Source organism: Macaca fascicularis, chromosome 2 (assembly GCF_037993035.2).
Source record: "Macaca fascicularis isolate 582-1 chromosome 2, T2T-MFA8v1.1".
Taxonomy (NCBI): domain Eukaryota; kingdom Metazoa; phylum Chordata; class Mammalia; order Primates; family Cercopithecidae; genus Macaca; species Macaca fascicularis.
Genome location: NC_088376.1, coordinates 132,060,002 through 132,076,444, shown reverse-complemented (window position 1 = coordinate 132,076,444; position 16,443 = coordinate 132,060,002). Strand labels below are relative to the sequence as shown.

The 16,443-nt window shown below is 42.0% G+C and overlaps 1 protein-coding gene across 11 annotated transcripts in view; it reads left to right on the top strand.

Moving 5' to 3' along the window:
* EOGT (EGF domain specific O-linked N-acetylglucosamine transferase) overlaps positions 1 to 12,682 on the top strand; it is a 40,845-nt gene extending 28,163 nt beyond the window's left edge. For all 11 annotated transcript variants that reach the window (XM_074032667.1, XM_065538881.2, XM_015446186.4 and 8 more), the window contains 4 exons: positions 4,396 to 4,457; positions 7,703 to 7,822; positions 9,371 to 9,473; positions 10,044 to 12,682. In XM_074032667.1, coding sequence (XP_073888768.1) covers positions 4,396 to 4,457; positions 7,703 to 7,822; positions 9,371 to 9,473; positions 10,044 to 10,190 — 432 coding nt within the window. In that variant the 3' untranslated portion in view covers positions 10,191 to 12,682. The remainder of the gene's footprint in view (positions 1 to 4,395; positions 4,458 to 7,702; positions 7,823 to 9,370; positions 9,474 to 10,043) is intronic.
* Positions 12,683 to 16,443: the final 3,761 nt, after the last annotated feature.

The window sequence follows — 16,443 nt, the reverse complement described above, 5'->3', positions numbered from 1 at the left end:
ATTCTAGAAACAGAGAGAATACCAATATGACTGTAACATCTTGAGAGAGGTGGGGCAATATCCAAGAAGTTAGGCATGGGGCAGGGAGGTCACAGATCATATCAGCCTTCTAGACCTTGGTGGAGAGGGATTTTATTCCAGTGTAGGGGAAAGCCACTGTGAAGTTTTAAAGCAAGGCATTGTTGGTAGAATAATGTCTCTTCCTCCTCCTCCCGAAAGATGTCCACATCCAAATCCCTGGAACTTGCGAACAGGTTAGGTTACATGGCATAGGGAAAGTAAGGTTGCAGATGGGATTAAGGTCCCCAACCAACTGTCCTAAAAGTAAGGAGATTTTCCTGGATTATCCATGTGAGCCCAGTATAAATCACAAAATGGGCCTTAAAATCCATCTGCCAGAGAACTTTTGCCTCTGCCTGGACAGCTCTTTTCTTCACTGGCTTCTTCTCACTGATCAGATCTCAGTTCATCATTTCCTTAAAAGTGGGAGAGGGAGGCAGGAAAGAGAGTCAGAGAAGGAGATCTAAGGGAAATGGGGCCAGAGAGATGCCATGTTGCTGGCTTCGAAGATGAAGGGGGCAGGCCTTGAGTCATGGAGTGTGGAGGGCTTCTAGAAGCTGGAAAAGGCAAGGCAGTGGGTTCTTCCCTGGAGCTTGCAGGAGGAACACAGCCCTGCTGACACCCTGATGTTAGCCCAGTGAGACCCATGTCAGGCTCCAGGCCTGCAGAACTGTAAGGGGATAAATTGTGTTGTGTTGAGCTGCTAGATTTGTGGCAGTTTGTTACAGCAGCAAATAGAAAACAAATACAGAGGGAGAGACATGAATTGACATTTATTTTTAAGTCATTCTGCCTGCAAGAGTGAGAGCAAGGAGACTGATCAGAAGCTGTTATTGTGGCCCAGGGGAGAGCGTTTAGCCAAAGTGATGACAGTAGAGATGACATGGTAGATGGATTCAAGATATATTTTGGAGATAGGACCTATGATACTTACTTTTGGAATGCAGAAGTACATTCACACTAGAGAAGGCCAGGAAAAGTATCAAGGATCAAGTGTGATTTGAGGCTTTTAACTTGAGCAGGTAAGTGGGAACAAACTGGACAATACTTATTAAGAGGGAAGTTGGGGGAGGGGGGTCATGTTTTGATGGGTAAAATATTTTACACAGACTAATTTGGCTGCCTAAGAAGCTGATCAGAATTATGTAATTAACGTCTCTTCCTGAGACCCATATGGATTACAGAGGACATGAACATATGGCATAATGAGGTGTTAATTGTAAGCTCTGTGGATGGAAGAAATGAGCAGTGTGTGTGTGGAGGGTGTGTGTGTTTGTATGTGTGTGTTTAAAGACCTAGAAATAACGTATCAAATAGTGCAATGTTGGGTATACAAATGGGAAACCTCAGTAGCCAACAGATCAACAGTATATATTGGTATGGACCATACATATTGAGTGCAATTGGAGGTCACGCATATTATTGTGTGCTCCTTTTGTACATTGTGCCCCCCAACCCTCCCAGCAAACCCATGAGGTAGGTATTGTATTATTATCCTCTATCCTAGACAAGGACACTGAGACTCAGAGGTTAAAAAACATGCCTAAGGTCACCCAGCTGGTGATTAGAGTAACGAGGACATGAGTCAAGGTAGTCGGGGACTGAAACTGCTTTCCTAGCCAGAGTGTGCTACTACTGAAACAGCGAATAGATTTCAGAGGAGGCAGAATCTACCTCTGGCCCCTGTCCATCAGGAAGGGGCAGGCTGAGGAACAGCATCAGGCTGCTGCAGAGAAGTCCAGTAGAAAGGTATAGTGCTATTCACAATAGCAGAGACTTGGAACCAACCCAAATGTCCATCAGTGACAGACTGGATTAAGAAAATGTGGCGCATATACACCATGGAATACTATGCAACCATAAAAAAGGATGAGTTCATGTCCTTTGTAGGGACATGGATGCAGCTAGAAACCATCATTCTCAGCAAACTATCTCAAGAACAGAAAACCAAACACTGCATGCTCGCACTCAGAGGTGGGAATTGAACAATGAGAACGCTTGGACACAGGGTGGGGAACATCACACACCGGGGCCTGTTGTGGGGAGGTGGAAAAGCGGAGGGATAGCATTAGGAGATATACCTAATGTAAATGACTAGTTAATGGGTGCAGCACACCAACATGGCACATGTATACATATGTAAAAAACCTGCATGTTGTGCACATGTACCCTAGAACTGAAAAGTATAATGAAAAAAAAAAAAGAAAGAAAGGTGTGGTGCTGGTAGATGCTTTAATGCAGGCGTGAGATTTTCAGATTCAGTCATGCACATTGCCCAGATGATGGTGCCCAAAGGTGAAATTTGATCATTCAGCCCCCAACTCCAAACCAAAGAGCACCCAACTGGCTGCTTCTGTCCTGAGGATTGGATCTCACTAGAAAGGCAGCTCCCGGGCAGGGAAGAAAGCACCTTTGGCTATACTTTGATTAATAAATAGATAATACAACCTAAATAGCCTCATTAAATCATGGCTTGTGGAATCCTGCCCAACTGCAGGGTTTGAATAGCTATTGGAAGGGATAGGGCCACCTTTCTCGTGCAACTAGAAGTCATGAAAAAGGGCATGCTTACCTTGAGACCCTCAGCACACGTGATTCCTTTTATGTGGGCAATCTCGTTAAAAGACCAATGCTTGCCGGGCGCGGTGGCTCACGCCTGTAATCCCAGCACTTTGGGAGGCCGAGGCGGGCGGATCACAAGGTCAGGAGATCGAGACCATGGTGAAACCCCGTCTCTACTAAAAATACAAAAAAAAATGAGCCGGGCGCGGTGGCGGGCGCCTGTAGGTCCAGCCACTCGGGAGGCTGAGGCAGGAGAATGGCGTGAACCCAGGAGGCGGAGCTTGCAGTGAGCCAGGATCGCGCCACTGCACTCCAGCTTGGGCGACGGAGCGAGACTCCGTCTCAAAAAAAAAAAAAAAAGACCAACGCTTATGCCATCTGCCATCTCTCCTGTAAAACAGAATGCTAATCTTCTTACCCCTTCAACTCTTCATAAGAGTTCAGGGGCTGTCTGGAGAGAGAAATTTCCAGTCACGACTCTCTGTGTGTGTGTGTGTGTATGTGTGTGTGAGTGACATGGGGGGGATTCAATCTTGGTCACTGCTTGTTGCTTTCTGTAAGCAGGACAATAGAGCGCACTGGTTAAGAAGGTTAAGAACACAGGTTCTGGGGTCAGAAGACCTAGATTTATTTTTGGCTGTGCATTTGGGAGCTGTGAGATCCTGAGAAAGTTATTTCACTTCTCTGAGCCTATCTTGTGTAATTTATCAAGTGGGCATAGTACTAATACTTACTTGGTATGATTTTTTTTTTTTCAGACAGAGTTTTGCTCTTGTTGCCCAGGCTGGAGTGCAATGGCATGATCTCGGCTCACTGTAACCTCCATCTCTTGGGTTCAAGTGATTCTCCTCTCTTAGCCTCCTGAATAGCTGGGATTACAGGCATGCGCCACCACACCCAGCTAATTTTGTATTTTTAGTAGAGATGGGATTTCACCATGTTGGTCAGGTTGGCCTCGAACTCCTGACCTCAGGTGATCTGCCCACCTTGGCCTCCCAAAGTGCTGGGATTATAGGCGTGAGCCACTGCGCCTGGCCACTGGTATGATTCTTATGAGGATTAAGTGAAGTAAGCCTAATGACACACTTAGAAATGCCAGCACCACTTATATGCCCCGTCAGTGATACATGCAACTATTGATGTTGCTATTGCAGTGTAGTGCATGCCACAAGGCAACATGATTCAGGTGCAGACATTTCTGAATGGTGGTGATCCTCTATGACCTAATTGTGAGGGACAGAGAACCATGACTATATTTTTCATAACAGATTAACAATGCTTTGTTACTTTCTGTTTGCTAGAAGAGTAATAGTTTTTCTATGTAGAAGTACTGAAAATGTTTTTCTGCCAAGACCTTAGTATTTTCAGAGGATGAAGTTCAAAGCACTAGTGGTTTGTCTGAAATGAGATAATGGATGGGACAAAAACTCTAAGGTAAAGGCTGGAGTAACAGTTAATGATTAGTGTACTTCTGTGCCTAGCACTTTGCTTCCATGAATTTTCTTTTCCTTTCAGCCTCACAACAACACAGTGCATTGGTATTGAGGGAGGTAGAGTCATGTGTTCACAGGTGGAGCCTGGATTTGAACTTAATGACAGTTCAAAACTGTTGACCCAAATGATATTTATTTTCTTTTTATTTGTTGTTGTTGTTACGAAATGATATTTAATCTCTGAAATAGTATATGCAAAAAAAGAAATTTTAGGACTCATAAAGGAAAAACAGAAGAGAAAGAAGGAAAAGAGATGCTAAATGTTTCTCTTTTTTCCCAGCTTGTAAATGCACTGAAAACAGTACCTACATTTGAAGTCCAGATTGTTGATTACAAGTATAGGTAAGTAATAGCCAATCTCAGCAGACACTGTCAACTTTTGCTTGGATGAGGTCAAGGGGGCTAGGAAGCATTTTTCCAGTGGGAGTCATTGGCATTTGTAGGCCCAGAAGGGACAAGTAGATCTTATAAATGAATGAAATGGGCAGGTGAGGGCCCTGGGAACGAGGGCAGTTACTCTTTTTCTTTCTGGGGCCTGATGTTGGGACTCCATCTCCTTATTCAAAAGAAGTGATGAATTCAGATTTTCATTTAAAATTTCAGAAATTTTTTGTTTGTTTGTTTGTTTGTTTTTGAGACAGAGTCTTGCTCCGTCGCCCAGGCTGGAGTGCAGTGGTGCCACCTCGGCTCACTGTAACCTCCACCTCCTGGGTTCAAGTATTTCTTCTGCCTCTGCCTCCCGAGTAACTGGGACTACAGGCATGTGCCACCATGTCCGGCTAATTTTTATATTTTCAGTATGGATGAGGTTTCACCATGTTAGCCAGGCTGGTCTTGAAGTCCTGACCTCAAGTGATCCGCCCACCTCTGCCTCCCAAAGTGCTGCGATTACAGGCATGAGCCACCACACTCGGCCTAAAATTTCATAATTTTAAAAAATTAGCAGATTGGATACGGTGGCTCATGCCTGTAATCCTAGCATTTTGGAGGCCGAGAAGGGCAGATTGCCTGAGCTCAGGTGTTGGAAACCAGCTTGGGCAACATGGTGAAACCCATCTCTACTAAAAAATACAAAAAATGAGCCGGGTGTGGCAGCATGTGCCTGTAGTCTCAGCTATTCAGGATGCTGAGGCAGGAGAATGGCTTGAACCCGGGAGGTGGAAGTTGCAGTGAGCTGACATCGCACCATTGCACTCCAGCCTGTGTGACAGTACGAGACTCCGTCTCCAAAAAATAAAAAATTTAAAAAAAGGGCAACTAGTTCAAAATTTACAGATGTTATAAACCTAATTTGCCCTGCCTGCTGCCAGATTTCAACATCTGACTTAAAATTATTTATATGGGGATAATTTGAGGGTCAGAATAACATGAAATTTTAAAAAATGTTATGAAATATTTACATTTCTTTTAAAACTCTTAATACAACTAAAAGACTTAGAAAGACAGAATATGTCTATTATTCACAGTTTAGGTAATTCCTGTTGCTAGAATTACATCTTACTGGTAAAAGTAGTACATGTTTCTGGTTGAAAAAGTCAAGCAGTATAGAAAAGATCAAAAGGAAAAGTGAAAACTTTTGTCTCCATGTCCACCTGCAATCACAGCTGTGTTTCCCAAATCTAACACTATGAAGACTTTCCAGTTAAAAGAAGTACACGTCCCAGCATGTGGGTATCTAATATAGATACACTTAATTTCAGAGAATGTAAGCATGGGAGCTTTGCACTTCATTCATCATACATTAGTTCATTTGTGCAGTAAATCTCTACTGGGGACCCATGAGCTGGTCGCCAGTCTCAGCAGTAGGAATCCCATCCCATTATGGCGGATGGCATAGCCCTGGTCTTGAGGATCTCAGACACTGAATAGAGATAAATAGCAATCGTAAAAACAGCTATTATTTATCTCATCTCATGCTTTCAACAGTCTTCTGAGTTGGCCCATCCAGTCCCATTTTACAGATTATACTCTGCAGTGCTGAAGAAATGTTGTGTCAGTGTTGCTTGAAGAAATGAGTGAGCCAAGATGGGGCCCCCACATCAGTCCCAAAACCATTCACTGAGATGAGGCTGGGAAGAAATGGAAGGAACTGGGGAGGGCACCTCTGAGGTTGTATCATTGACTGGCTTTTAAGGATATGTTGTAGTTTCTCAGATAAGCAAGAATGACAATGAATTCGTATCTTGCCAGTCTGCGGGAAATATTAGTAACATGTTAGCATGGGGATTGGTGAGTGCTGACCACAGGCGTTTCCACAACTGGCAGCTCCAGGGGTATGTTCATCTGGGTGAATGGCCGTCCTTCCCTTGGCACCAGTTCACATTCCTGGAGAAACTGAGGCACATGTTCTTATTGCGATACATATACGCATGGAGCTGTCTTCCTTTTCCTCTGCGGAGTTTTGTTATTAGCTGGTGTAAAAGGGAATTCACCTTCCCTTCTTAGATCCAAAATAATCTTGATCATTTCTTTTTCTTTACTTTGGGTAAAATGGGGCTGGGAGATCTCATTTCTTTCTGTTTATTCAGAGTGTCACCCTTATTCCTACATTTCTCCCTAGCCTCACCTCAGTGAACTGTTTGGGGACTGATTTTTGGTTCAAGGGTTACACACTTATTAGTGTCTTGGGTTTAGAGAACACTTGTACAGTCCTAACATGGATAAAATTGCGTATTTGTCTGTTCCAAAGGCAGGATAATGCCTTGATGGTATCTGAGATAATTTTGGATGTACCCAGCTGGCATTAAAAAACTTAAATCACATAAGGAGAAATTTTTCTTTTTGAGAAGTCCTTATATTATCCTAAGGAAATAGTTTTTAATTTAGTGCTAGCGTGTCATAACATCTCTTTAACACTTGCCAATTTCTCTTTTTCCTTTTTTTTTTTTTTTTTTTTTGAGACGGAGTCTTGCTCTGTCGCCCAGGCTGGGGTGCAGTGGCCGGATCTCAGCTCACTGCAAGCTCCGCCTCCCGGGTTTAGACCATTCTCCCGCCTCAGCCTCCCGAGTAGCTGGGACTACAGGCGCCCGCCACCTCGCCCGGCTAGTTTTTTGTATTTTTTAGTAGAGACGGGGTTTCACCGTGTTAGCCAGGATGGTCTCGATCTCCTGACCTCGTGATCCGCCCGTCTCGGCCTCCCAAAGTGCTGGGATTACAGGCTTGAGCCACCGTGCCAATTTCTCTTTTTCATGAAGAAAGAGCAGGCCTCAGGCTCTGAGCTTTGTCTTGCAATAGTATCTATCTCGATTTGAACACTACTTAGTTTGATTGTGTCAATTTTTACAATTTTGTTAATGTCATATGTCACTGATTTTCCATTTAAGACAGATGTTAAAGTTTCCTTTAAAACTAAATATGCTTAAACCTAAAAGGATAGGTGAGCTTACTTAGAAAATATGTTAAATTATTAAGAAATTTATTAATTACTGGAGAGCACTTGAAATTGGCAAAAATGCTTCTAAAAATGGAATGTGGTTTAAAATGGGCAATACACTTTTATAAATATCCTTACTGTGAATCATGAACTAACTCAACCTGATACTTCTCCCTTCTCCCCATCTCTCTCGTGTTACTCTGTATGTTCACAGAGAACTTGGGTTTTTGGATCAACTGAGGATCACACACAACACAGACATATTTATTGGAATGCATGGAGCTGGTCTGACCCATTTACTTTTCCTTCCAGACTGGGCTGCTGTATTTGAACTGTAAGTGTTTGGAGGCAGTTTTACATTGAAGCAACTGATAATGCTTTTTATGCATGCTAAGGCTTTCATGCTGAGCATCAAAAGGCTTAATATTTAATCATTCAAAAACAGAAGTCACATCATATAGACATCTGGAAAGAAAAAAGGCCTGAAGCTAAAAATACAAAGTCCGTAGCCTGCCATTGCGCTTAGTAAGCCAATTACCCCTTCATCTTCCCATCCCCAGCATGATACGGAAGATGTGAATCTGTGGTTTCCTTATTCTGAGTTTGTTCCTGCATACCTCCCAAACTCTGAGCGTCTTCTTGCAAACAGTGTAGTTATTGTGTTAAAAGAAAGCATTAATGGCTCATGCACAACATAGCTCCAAAACACAAGCCAATCACTTCACTTAGTGCTTGCTGATCCCATACACAGGGAAACTGAGGCCCTTGGGTGCTAGTGACTTGCCCAGGGCATGCTTTTAACTCAGTGGTTCGTTTATGGAGACATGGCCTTCCCTCTCATAATAATTCTGCTATTGACACTGTGTTCCATTTTAGTTCTTGAGACACTAATAGCAGTTACTGTTACCTGTTTCCCCCCATTATGCTAAATATCTGGATTCTATGGTTTCATTTGAAAAATGATTTGACTCTGTATTTATATAGGAGGCTATTTAGGAAAAAAAGTTGTCATGAACTTCCAATGCCCTGCAAAACATTTCAAAAATATATATGATATATGTAGAGAAATAGCCAGATAATGGATTCTGTCTCTGTCATTTCTCCTATAGAGAGAGAAGGAAGGATGGAAAAAAGGAGAGAGAAGGGAGAGAAATGTAACTGAGAAAACTCAAGCCTTAGAGTCTAATGGACCTGCGTTCTACTTTTTTTTTTTTTTTTTTTTTTTTTTGAGACGGAGTCTCGCTGTGTCTCCCAGGCTGGAGTGCAGTGGCGTGATCTCGGCTCACTGCAAGCTCCGCCTCCCGGGTTCACGCCATTCTCCTGCCTCAGCCTCCCAAGTAGCTGAGACTACAGGCGCCCGCCACCACGCCTGGCTAGTTTTTTGTATTTTTAGTAGAGACGGGGTTTCACCATGTTAGCCAGGATAGTCTCGATCTCCTGACCTCGTGATCCACCCGCCTCGGCCTCCCAAAGTGCTGGGATTACAGGCTTGAGCCACCACGCCCGGCCTGGGTTCTACTTTTGCATCCTTCACTATTTAGTTATATGACCTTGGAAGTGTTACCTATCCCCCTTGCCACTTAAATACATTTGAAGACAGGTATTATAAGGTGATGTCAAGTTCATAGGCAGCAGGCCCTACTGAACAAGGTCAGTTCTTTCCATTCCATGACCCTATTTTGTTTTTTAAAAGTTAAGTTCATTTAGTTCAGAGAATATTTTTACTTTCTCTTCCTCAGTCTTGTTTACTATCTTCCTCAGTCTTGTTTACAACCTTTTGCAAGGACATATTTGGGAGCTGCATTTTATTTTCACAGAGAGTTGTTGATTTGGCAGAAACCTTGGACAAAAGCCTCATGTTGTGACACCCTTGTGTCCTTAGGTACAACTGTGAAGATGAACGCTGTTACTTAGACTTGGCCAGGCTGAGAGGCATTCACTACATCACTTGGCAAAGGCAGAACAAAGTCTTTCCTCAGGATAAGGTAAAGTTCAATCACAAAACTTACCTTGCTTCATTTTTAATTGGTTTAAAGTATCCAATTATTGATATGAAAAACAGTTATTGAACTTGAGTGCTGCAAAGATAAACTGTTCTCTGGAATACTGAATTGTTTTATTTTATATTTGCAAATAGGAGAAAAGGGGGAATTAAGCAACCTGTATCTTTAATGTTGTACAGGCAGCTTCGTGAAATTTGAGCTTAGAAAAATCTACTAGATTATATATAGAGAGGGGATCAAGAAGCAACAGCCCTGTGGGCAAATCCAGCCCATGACATGTTTTTGTAAAGAAAGCACAGTCATGCCTGTCTGTTTATGCGCTGTCTCTAGTTGTTCGTGCACTTCAGTGACAGAGTGGAGTAACTGTGACTGAGACCTTAGAGTCAGCAGAGCTGAAAATATTTATCTTCTGGCCCTTAACAGGAAAAGTTTGCTGGTCTCTGATGTAGAACATAAATTAGTTGCCTTAGCCAAAGTAACATAATTTTCTTGCTGTAGAGAAAACCATGCCCTTAGTGAGTTATGGATTCGTGTTTTGGTTTGTTTTCGCAGGGCCACCATCCAACCCTGGGGGAGCACCCGAAGTTCACCAACTACTCTTTCGATGTAGAAGAATTTATGTATCTTGTCCTTCAGGCTGCAGACCACGTATTGCAACACCCAAAGTGGCCATTTAAGAAGAAACGTGATGAGCTATAAATATGTTGAGTCTGTTTGCAAAAAGAGAGTGTTTAAACACTCCAGCACCCAGACTTAGAATTAAATCAGTAAAGCAATCTGTTATTTCCTATCCCCGAATTACCTTTTCTATGCCAAAACATACCTTCAGGATATTGTTATGTGTTTTGTAGACGTTAAGTGTTTCATGTGGTTTTTGTGTCATTGCTATTTATCAATAGCAATAATTTTGCACTGAAATCTTTTTATAGTTCAAAAATTGAGCATGGACTCCCTGGTACACTTTACCTTTCTTTCTTTTTTTTTTTCTGAAACAGAAAAAAAAAACCTAATAGATATATATAACCTAATAGATTTTTCTAAGCCCAAATTTCATGAAGCTGACTTTATAACGTTAAAGATATAGGTTGCTTAACTCCAGGCTGGAGTGCAGTGGTATGATCTCAGTTTGTGCAACCTCCACCTCCCAGGTTCAAGCGATTCTTTTGCCTCAGCCACCTGAGTAGCTGGGATTACAGCCTGCACCACCACACCTGGCTAATTTTTTTTTTTTTTTTTTTTTTTTGAGACACAGTTTCACTCTATCACCCAGGCTGGACTGCAGTGGCATGATCTCAGCTCACTGCAACCTCTGCCTTCTGTTCAAGTGATTCTTGTGCCTCAGCCTCCCAAGTAGGTGGGATTAGAGGCGTGTACCACCACGCCCGGTTAATTTTTGTGTTTTTGATAGAGATGGGATTTTACCATGTTGGCCAGGCTGGTCTTGAACTCTGGGTTCAAGAAATCCTCTCACCTTGGCCTCTCAAAGTGCTGGGATTACAGGTGTGAGTCACCACGCATGGTCCTGAACTTTCTCTTTTTACGGATACCAAAGTTTTCAACTTTTTCAGCTTTAGAATTTGTAAATATTTTTGTGGAATATCATATGACTCTAATTCCAGAGTGTTCCAACTTGTTTATGATATATTTGGGTAAATTTACAACTCTTCTTTTATTTGCCATAATCTGGTTATAACACTGTTTGTAGTAGGAAAGGAAAACATGCAACACACACACACGTGCGCGCACACACACACACACACACACACGCAGAGTTGTGATTCTCAGTACCAAGGTATAGGACCATGTTATATAGATCAGTTTAGTCACCTCCAGTTTATATGCATCAAGAACCTGAATAAATCATGCCACTATATTAATTTATATTTACATGTTTCATATTCAAATCATGTTTTCCTAAAATGTAGCAACTATATGTGGTAAAAGAAAATTAGAATATTCTGTAGGACTGTTTTGCATACCTTCTATCTGGTTTCCACTGATTCCTCCTTAGCCATGGAGTGCATTTGTGATTAATTTGTAAATGAAATAGTGGTTTCCATTTTATGTGAGTATTTGTAACTGCATATACCAGTGTGTGTGCATCTACCTCTGTCAGCATCAAAGTATTCTAGTCTTTAATTTCAAAAACTTCAAATTAGCCTCATGAGGATAATTTTTCTCTATAAAAAAGTAAGACCAAGAAAAAACAAACTACAGATGTGTGACATTCAATCAAAGTGAAAAGCCACAAGAAAGTGTCGTTGATTAAAAAGAATATCTGGAATGTAGCCCTACTCTTTGAATGGGATCCATTTCTTACTGCTTATGAACTTTCAATTTAGTAGTCAGAAACCGTGGATTTATTTTACTGTACAATGTGAAGTTTACATTTTATTAACACTTGAGTAGTCTAATTTAGAGACTAGTTCTATTTTTTAAAATAGTGGGGTAGCAAATTACAGAATAGCTAAATAATTTTTTAAAAACATTTTACAGTTGTAAAAAATATGCATCAGAAAAATGACACACAAAACAAAATATCTGGACCTTTACAGAAGATGTTTGCTGACCCCCATTTTAAAGGATTTGAATAGTCTTCTAGAATTGAGGAATATTTATTAAAGTACCTGTAAAGAAAATAGTGAATCACTGTAGCAATAGCTTTGATTCAGATCTTAAAATCGTATAAAAAGAATTACATGTTACAGATTTTTAAATGACAGGTATTGCAAGTTTTTTTTTTGTGCAAAATACTGAGTAACCACTGGGAAAATAGTTCAGATGAAAGGAATGACAAAAGCATGTTGTACTTCGCGTCAGCAAGGCACTGACTTCTGAAAAAATGCTCTGAAAAAAAGGTTTCACCGTTTGTCTTCTTACCTCATTTTAAGAAGCGTGTGGAAATGGGATGCTGTAGAGTAGTGAGAATTTCAGAAATTGAGAACAATTTTGAAATAAAATGCTGTATTTGAATATTTTGCATTTAAAGAGATACATTTTATATAAACAGGAAAATACATTTGACACTTTATGGAATTAACTTTCATGAGACTTTTTGTGGGAACAGAAGTTCTTCACCTTATAAAATGTAAAGATTGCTCTTTTTATTAAGTCTTTAACAGGGATGCATTTCATTGTATGTTTTGGGTATGGCTTTGGAATAAATCGTTTTATATCTTATTTGAATATCAGAACCATTGGTAAGGTTTTCTGTGTCTGAATGTTTCTGTGCTTCCTTTTTGGCAATCTGGTAGCTCGTAGATTATAAAAATTAAGTACCTCTCTGGTGAAGAATTCAGTTTGATCAAAAATTATACCTTTTATTTAGCAGTTTATTACATGATGCCTCTATAAATGGTACATTGTATAATCATTACCAAAATGACATGAGAATTATGGTTCCTGTTTTTCATGTGAAGATTGCTTCCCTAAAGATCACAAGCCTTCTGGTTCTACATCCACAGTCTTCCATTCGTTTAGGGAAGTCTTCCATTCCACTTTAGGGAAGTTATGGGACTTCCCTAAAGATCAAAAGCCTTCTGATTCCACGTTCACAGTCTTCCATTCATTTATTTACTTGTTCATTCAATAAATATTGACTGAGCCGCAACTTTGTATCAGTTACTATTCTAAGTTCTGGGAATATAGCAAAGAAACGACTAGATAAAAGTCATTGCCCTCATGGAGCTTACATTCTGGTGGCGACAGACATTAACATAAATAAGATGTACAGTGTGCCAGATTCTGATACATGCTATGGAGAAACCAAAGAGGGATATGGAGTCTGGGGTTCGGTGGAGTCCTGCACACTTAAGTAGGGGGTCAGGGAAGTCTTCATTGACTGAAGACTAGAAGGAGATGAGGGATGGAGTTATGCAGACAACTGGAAAAGGAGCATTCCAGGAAGCTAGAAGAGCACGTGCAAAGGCCCCAAGGCAGGAGCATGCCTGGTATGTTTGAGGAACAGCAAGGAAGCCAGTGTCGCTGGTGTGATCAAAGGCAGAGGAGTAGGAGGCGAAGTCAAGCAATAATGCAACAAGGGTGTAGATGGCACGGTTCTGATGAGATGGAAGCCATTGAAGGGATCTGAGTAAAGGGGTAAAGACCTGCCTTATCTCATAACAGCTGTTATGCTGAGAATATGGTGTGGAGGGATGGCTTAGGAAAACAGACTCTGGGATGGAGATTTGAATGCAGATAGTTTTTTGCGGGGGAAGGTTCTCACAATACCTGTGAGGATGTAAGGGGTCCAGGCTTGGGCAGAGGGAGAAATAGAGGGGCAATGTCAGGTGAGGCCTCAGTGGGGTGCTGTAGAGCTGGTGTGGTCCTTCAGTGAGGTCCCCAGATGAGGCAAGAAATGCACATAACAAGTTCAAATAGGGGCCATCCCAGGGAAGGGTGGGGCCTTAGCAAGGCCACTCCCTTCATTTGAGGGCAAGGCCTGGTGAGGAGCTCAGCTGTGAACCATCAGCGGCCACATTTCAAGCAATCTGGGGACTGAGTGCTCCAGTCTGGAGGGGAGCTCAGCAGGTGAGGTGGTGCCAAGGTGGTGCGTTTAGCTTGTCCTACTCTCCCTCCTGCTTCCTGTCAACTGGAAGTTGCATCTAAAATCTCCTTAAGATTCAGATTTAATGTCTATTTTTAAAGAATACTTACAGTTTGTACTGTGTACTTCACATGGTAGAAGTCTAGGGGAGGGGTCAGCACACTGTACAGGGCTGATAGTGAATATTTTAGGCTTTGTGGGCCACATATGGTCTCTGTTGCGTGTTATTATTTGTTGCCCTCCTCCTGCAGTCTTTTAGAAATGTAAAAACCATTCTTCTAAGATGTTTAAATAGAGGTTAAGGAACTTGGCCAAAGTCACACAGTCAGTAGCAGAAGGATTGGACATAGGGCTTTCTTGGTGAAGGAATTTCGAGTTAAATAGGGATGTTTACATGTAATGTAGGAAGGAAGGAGGTCGAGGAGGAAAGAAAGGGAGGAAGGAAGGAAGGGAGGAAGGGAAGAAGGAAGGGAAAGATAAGGGAGAAATTAGTTGGGGGATATAGAACATGGAGAAAACAGTCCTGTGGTTGGGCCTTTTCTTGCCGCTACAAAATGAATTTTTTGTTTTGTTTCTTAGTTTGTTTTCAGACAGGTCTCCCTCTGTCACCCAGGCCGGAGTGCAGCAGCGCAATCATAGGTCACTCTTGGGCTCAAGTGATCTTCCTGCCTCAGCTTCCTAAGTAGCTGGGACTACAGGCATGCACCACCAGGCCTGGATAATTTTTCATATTTTGTTGAGATGGGATCTCACTATGTTGCCCAGGCTGGTCTCAAACTCTGAGCTTAAGAGATCCTCTGGTCTCAGCCTCCCAAAATGCTTGGATTACAGGTGTGAGCCACCACTCTTGGCCCAAAATAGTTATTTTTTGAAACCTAGTCAGTAGAGAGAAAATATGGAAAATACTTTTTCTAAACTAGGAACGTATACACAAATCAACTCAGGTATGATTGCCCTGGAGAAAGCAATTGTTTAAAATAACCTGCTCCCAAGCAAGGGCTGTTGCCAGAATATTTTAATACCTTTGTTCTCTTTCAGCTTACTGGGCCATGTCAAAAGATGTTATAACCGTTCTTGTCAAAACAGAAGTGGGTTAAAGCAGTTTGCTCACATATTCTTTCTCGCTAGCTGTGTGCCCTCGCCTTGGCTGGTAGTGCACAGGACCACAAGGTGGCAGTCAAGCCCTTCCAAATGGCCTCTTGGGTGGTCTGAAGCCCGATGTCTGAATTTCATTGCAGATTCCAGGCACCTGAGTGTTAGGAGTAAGGCCTTTCTTCTGAGTGTGATGGATTTTGTTATTCCTGATTTGAGGGAATGTGGGAAAATGATCACGGACGGCTTTCAGGTTTAAGTGTGGAATTGCTTAGCTGCCGCCAATAGCTGGATCCTGTATAATATCTCCTGATCATCTTGTGGGAAGAGTGCTTGGTTCTCAGAAGATGATTTCTAGTGACAGAAGCTGCTTAGGGGAATGCATTCTTTTTGACTTGGTAGATAATTTGATGAGGACTCTAGTTCTATTTAGGATCTATAGCTGGCACATGAACTCTTCAATTCTTCAGACCAAATTTATGTTGGTTTTCTAGGTTATATTTTTTTACTTGTAGATTGGTGGTAATATACATTAGGCAGGGTTCCTATAAGGATAAATTAAGAGAATAATGTCACACTTACCTAGTGCCTGGCACAAAACATGTTTAGTAAATGCTATTATTGCGCTATTACACATGGAGTTATTATTTAAGGGTCTAATACCTGGGAAGCATTTAAATTCTGATCTCCAGACCTCTCCTCAGACCAAGTAAATCAGAATCCCTAGCGGCACAGTCTGGCTGACTATATTTTGTTAAATGTTCCCAGGTGGTTCTGATATACAGGGGTTGGGAACTGCTGTTCTGGAGACACTGATGAAGCTGGTGGCAGTAGACAGTTCATGAGGTCTAAGCCAGAATTTGCCAAAGTATCTTCCACTGAGTGTCCATAAGATGTTCCATAAAAAATAGGTTACAGCCGGGCATGGTGGCTCACGCCTGTAATCCCAGCACTTTGGGAGGCTGAGGCGGGCTGATCACGAGGTCAAGAGTTCGAGACCATCCTGGCCAACATAAGGAAACCCCGTCTCTACTAAAAATATAAAAATTAGCCGGGCATGGTGGCATGCACCTGTAGTCCCAACCACTCGGGAGGCTGAGGCAGGAAAATCGCTTGAACTCAGGAGGCAGAGGTTTCAGTGAGCCAAGATCCCGCCACTGCACTGCGTGCAAGTTTATTTGACCATGGAATCTTTTCTTCAAGAGGTATGAGGATTGGTGTTGCAAGAATCCCACTCCAGGCAGGCTACCCTAAGCATTTGCCATGGCTAAAGCCCCCTTCTGGGGAAAGGGGGCCCAGGCAGTGCCTTCACCA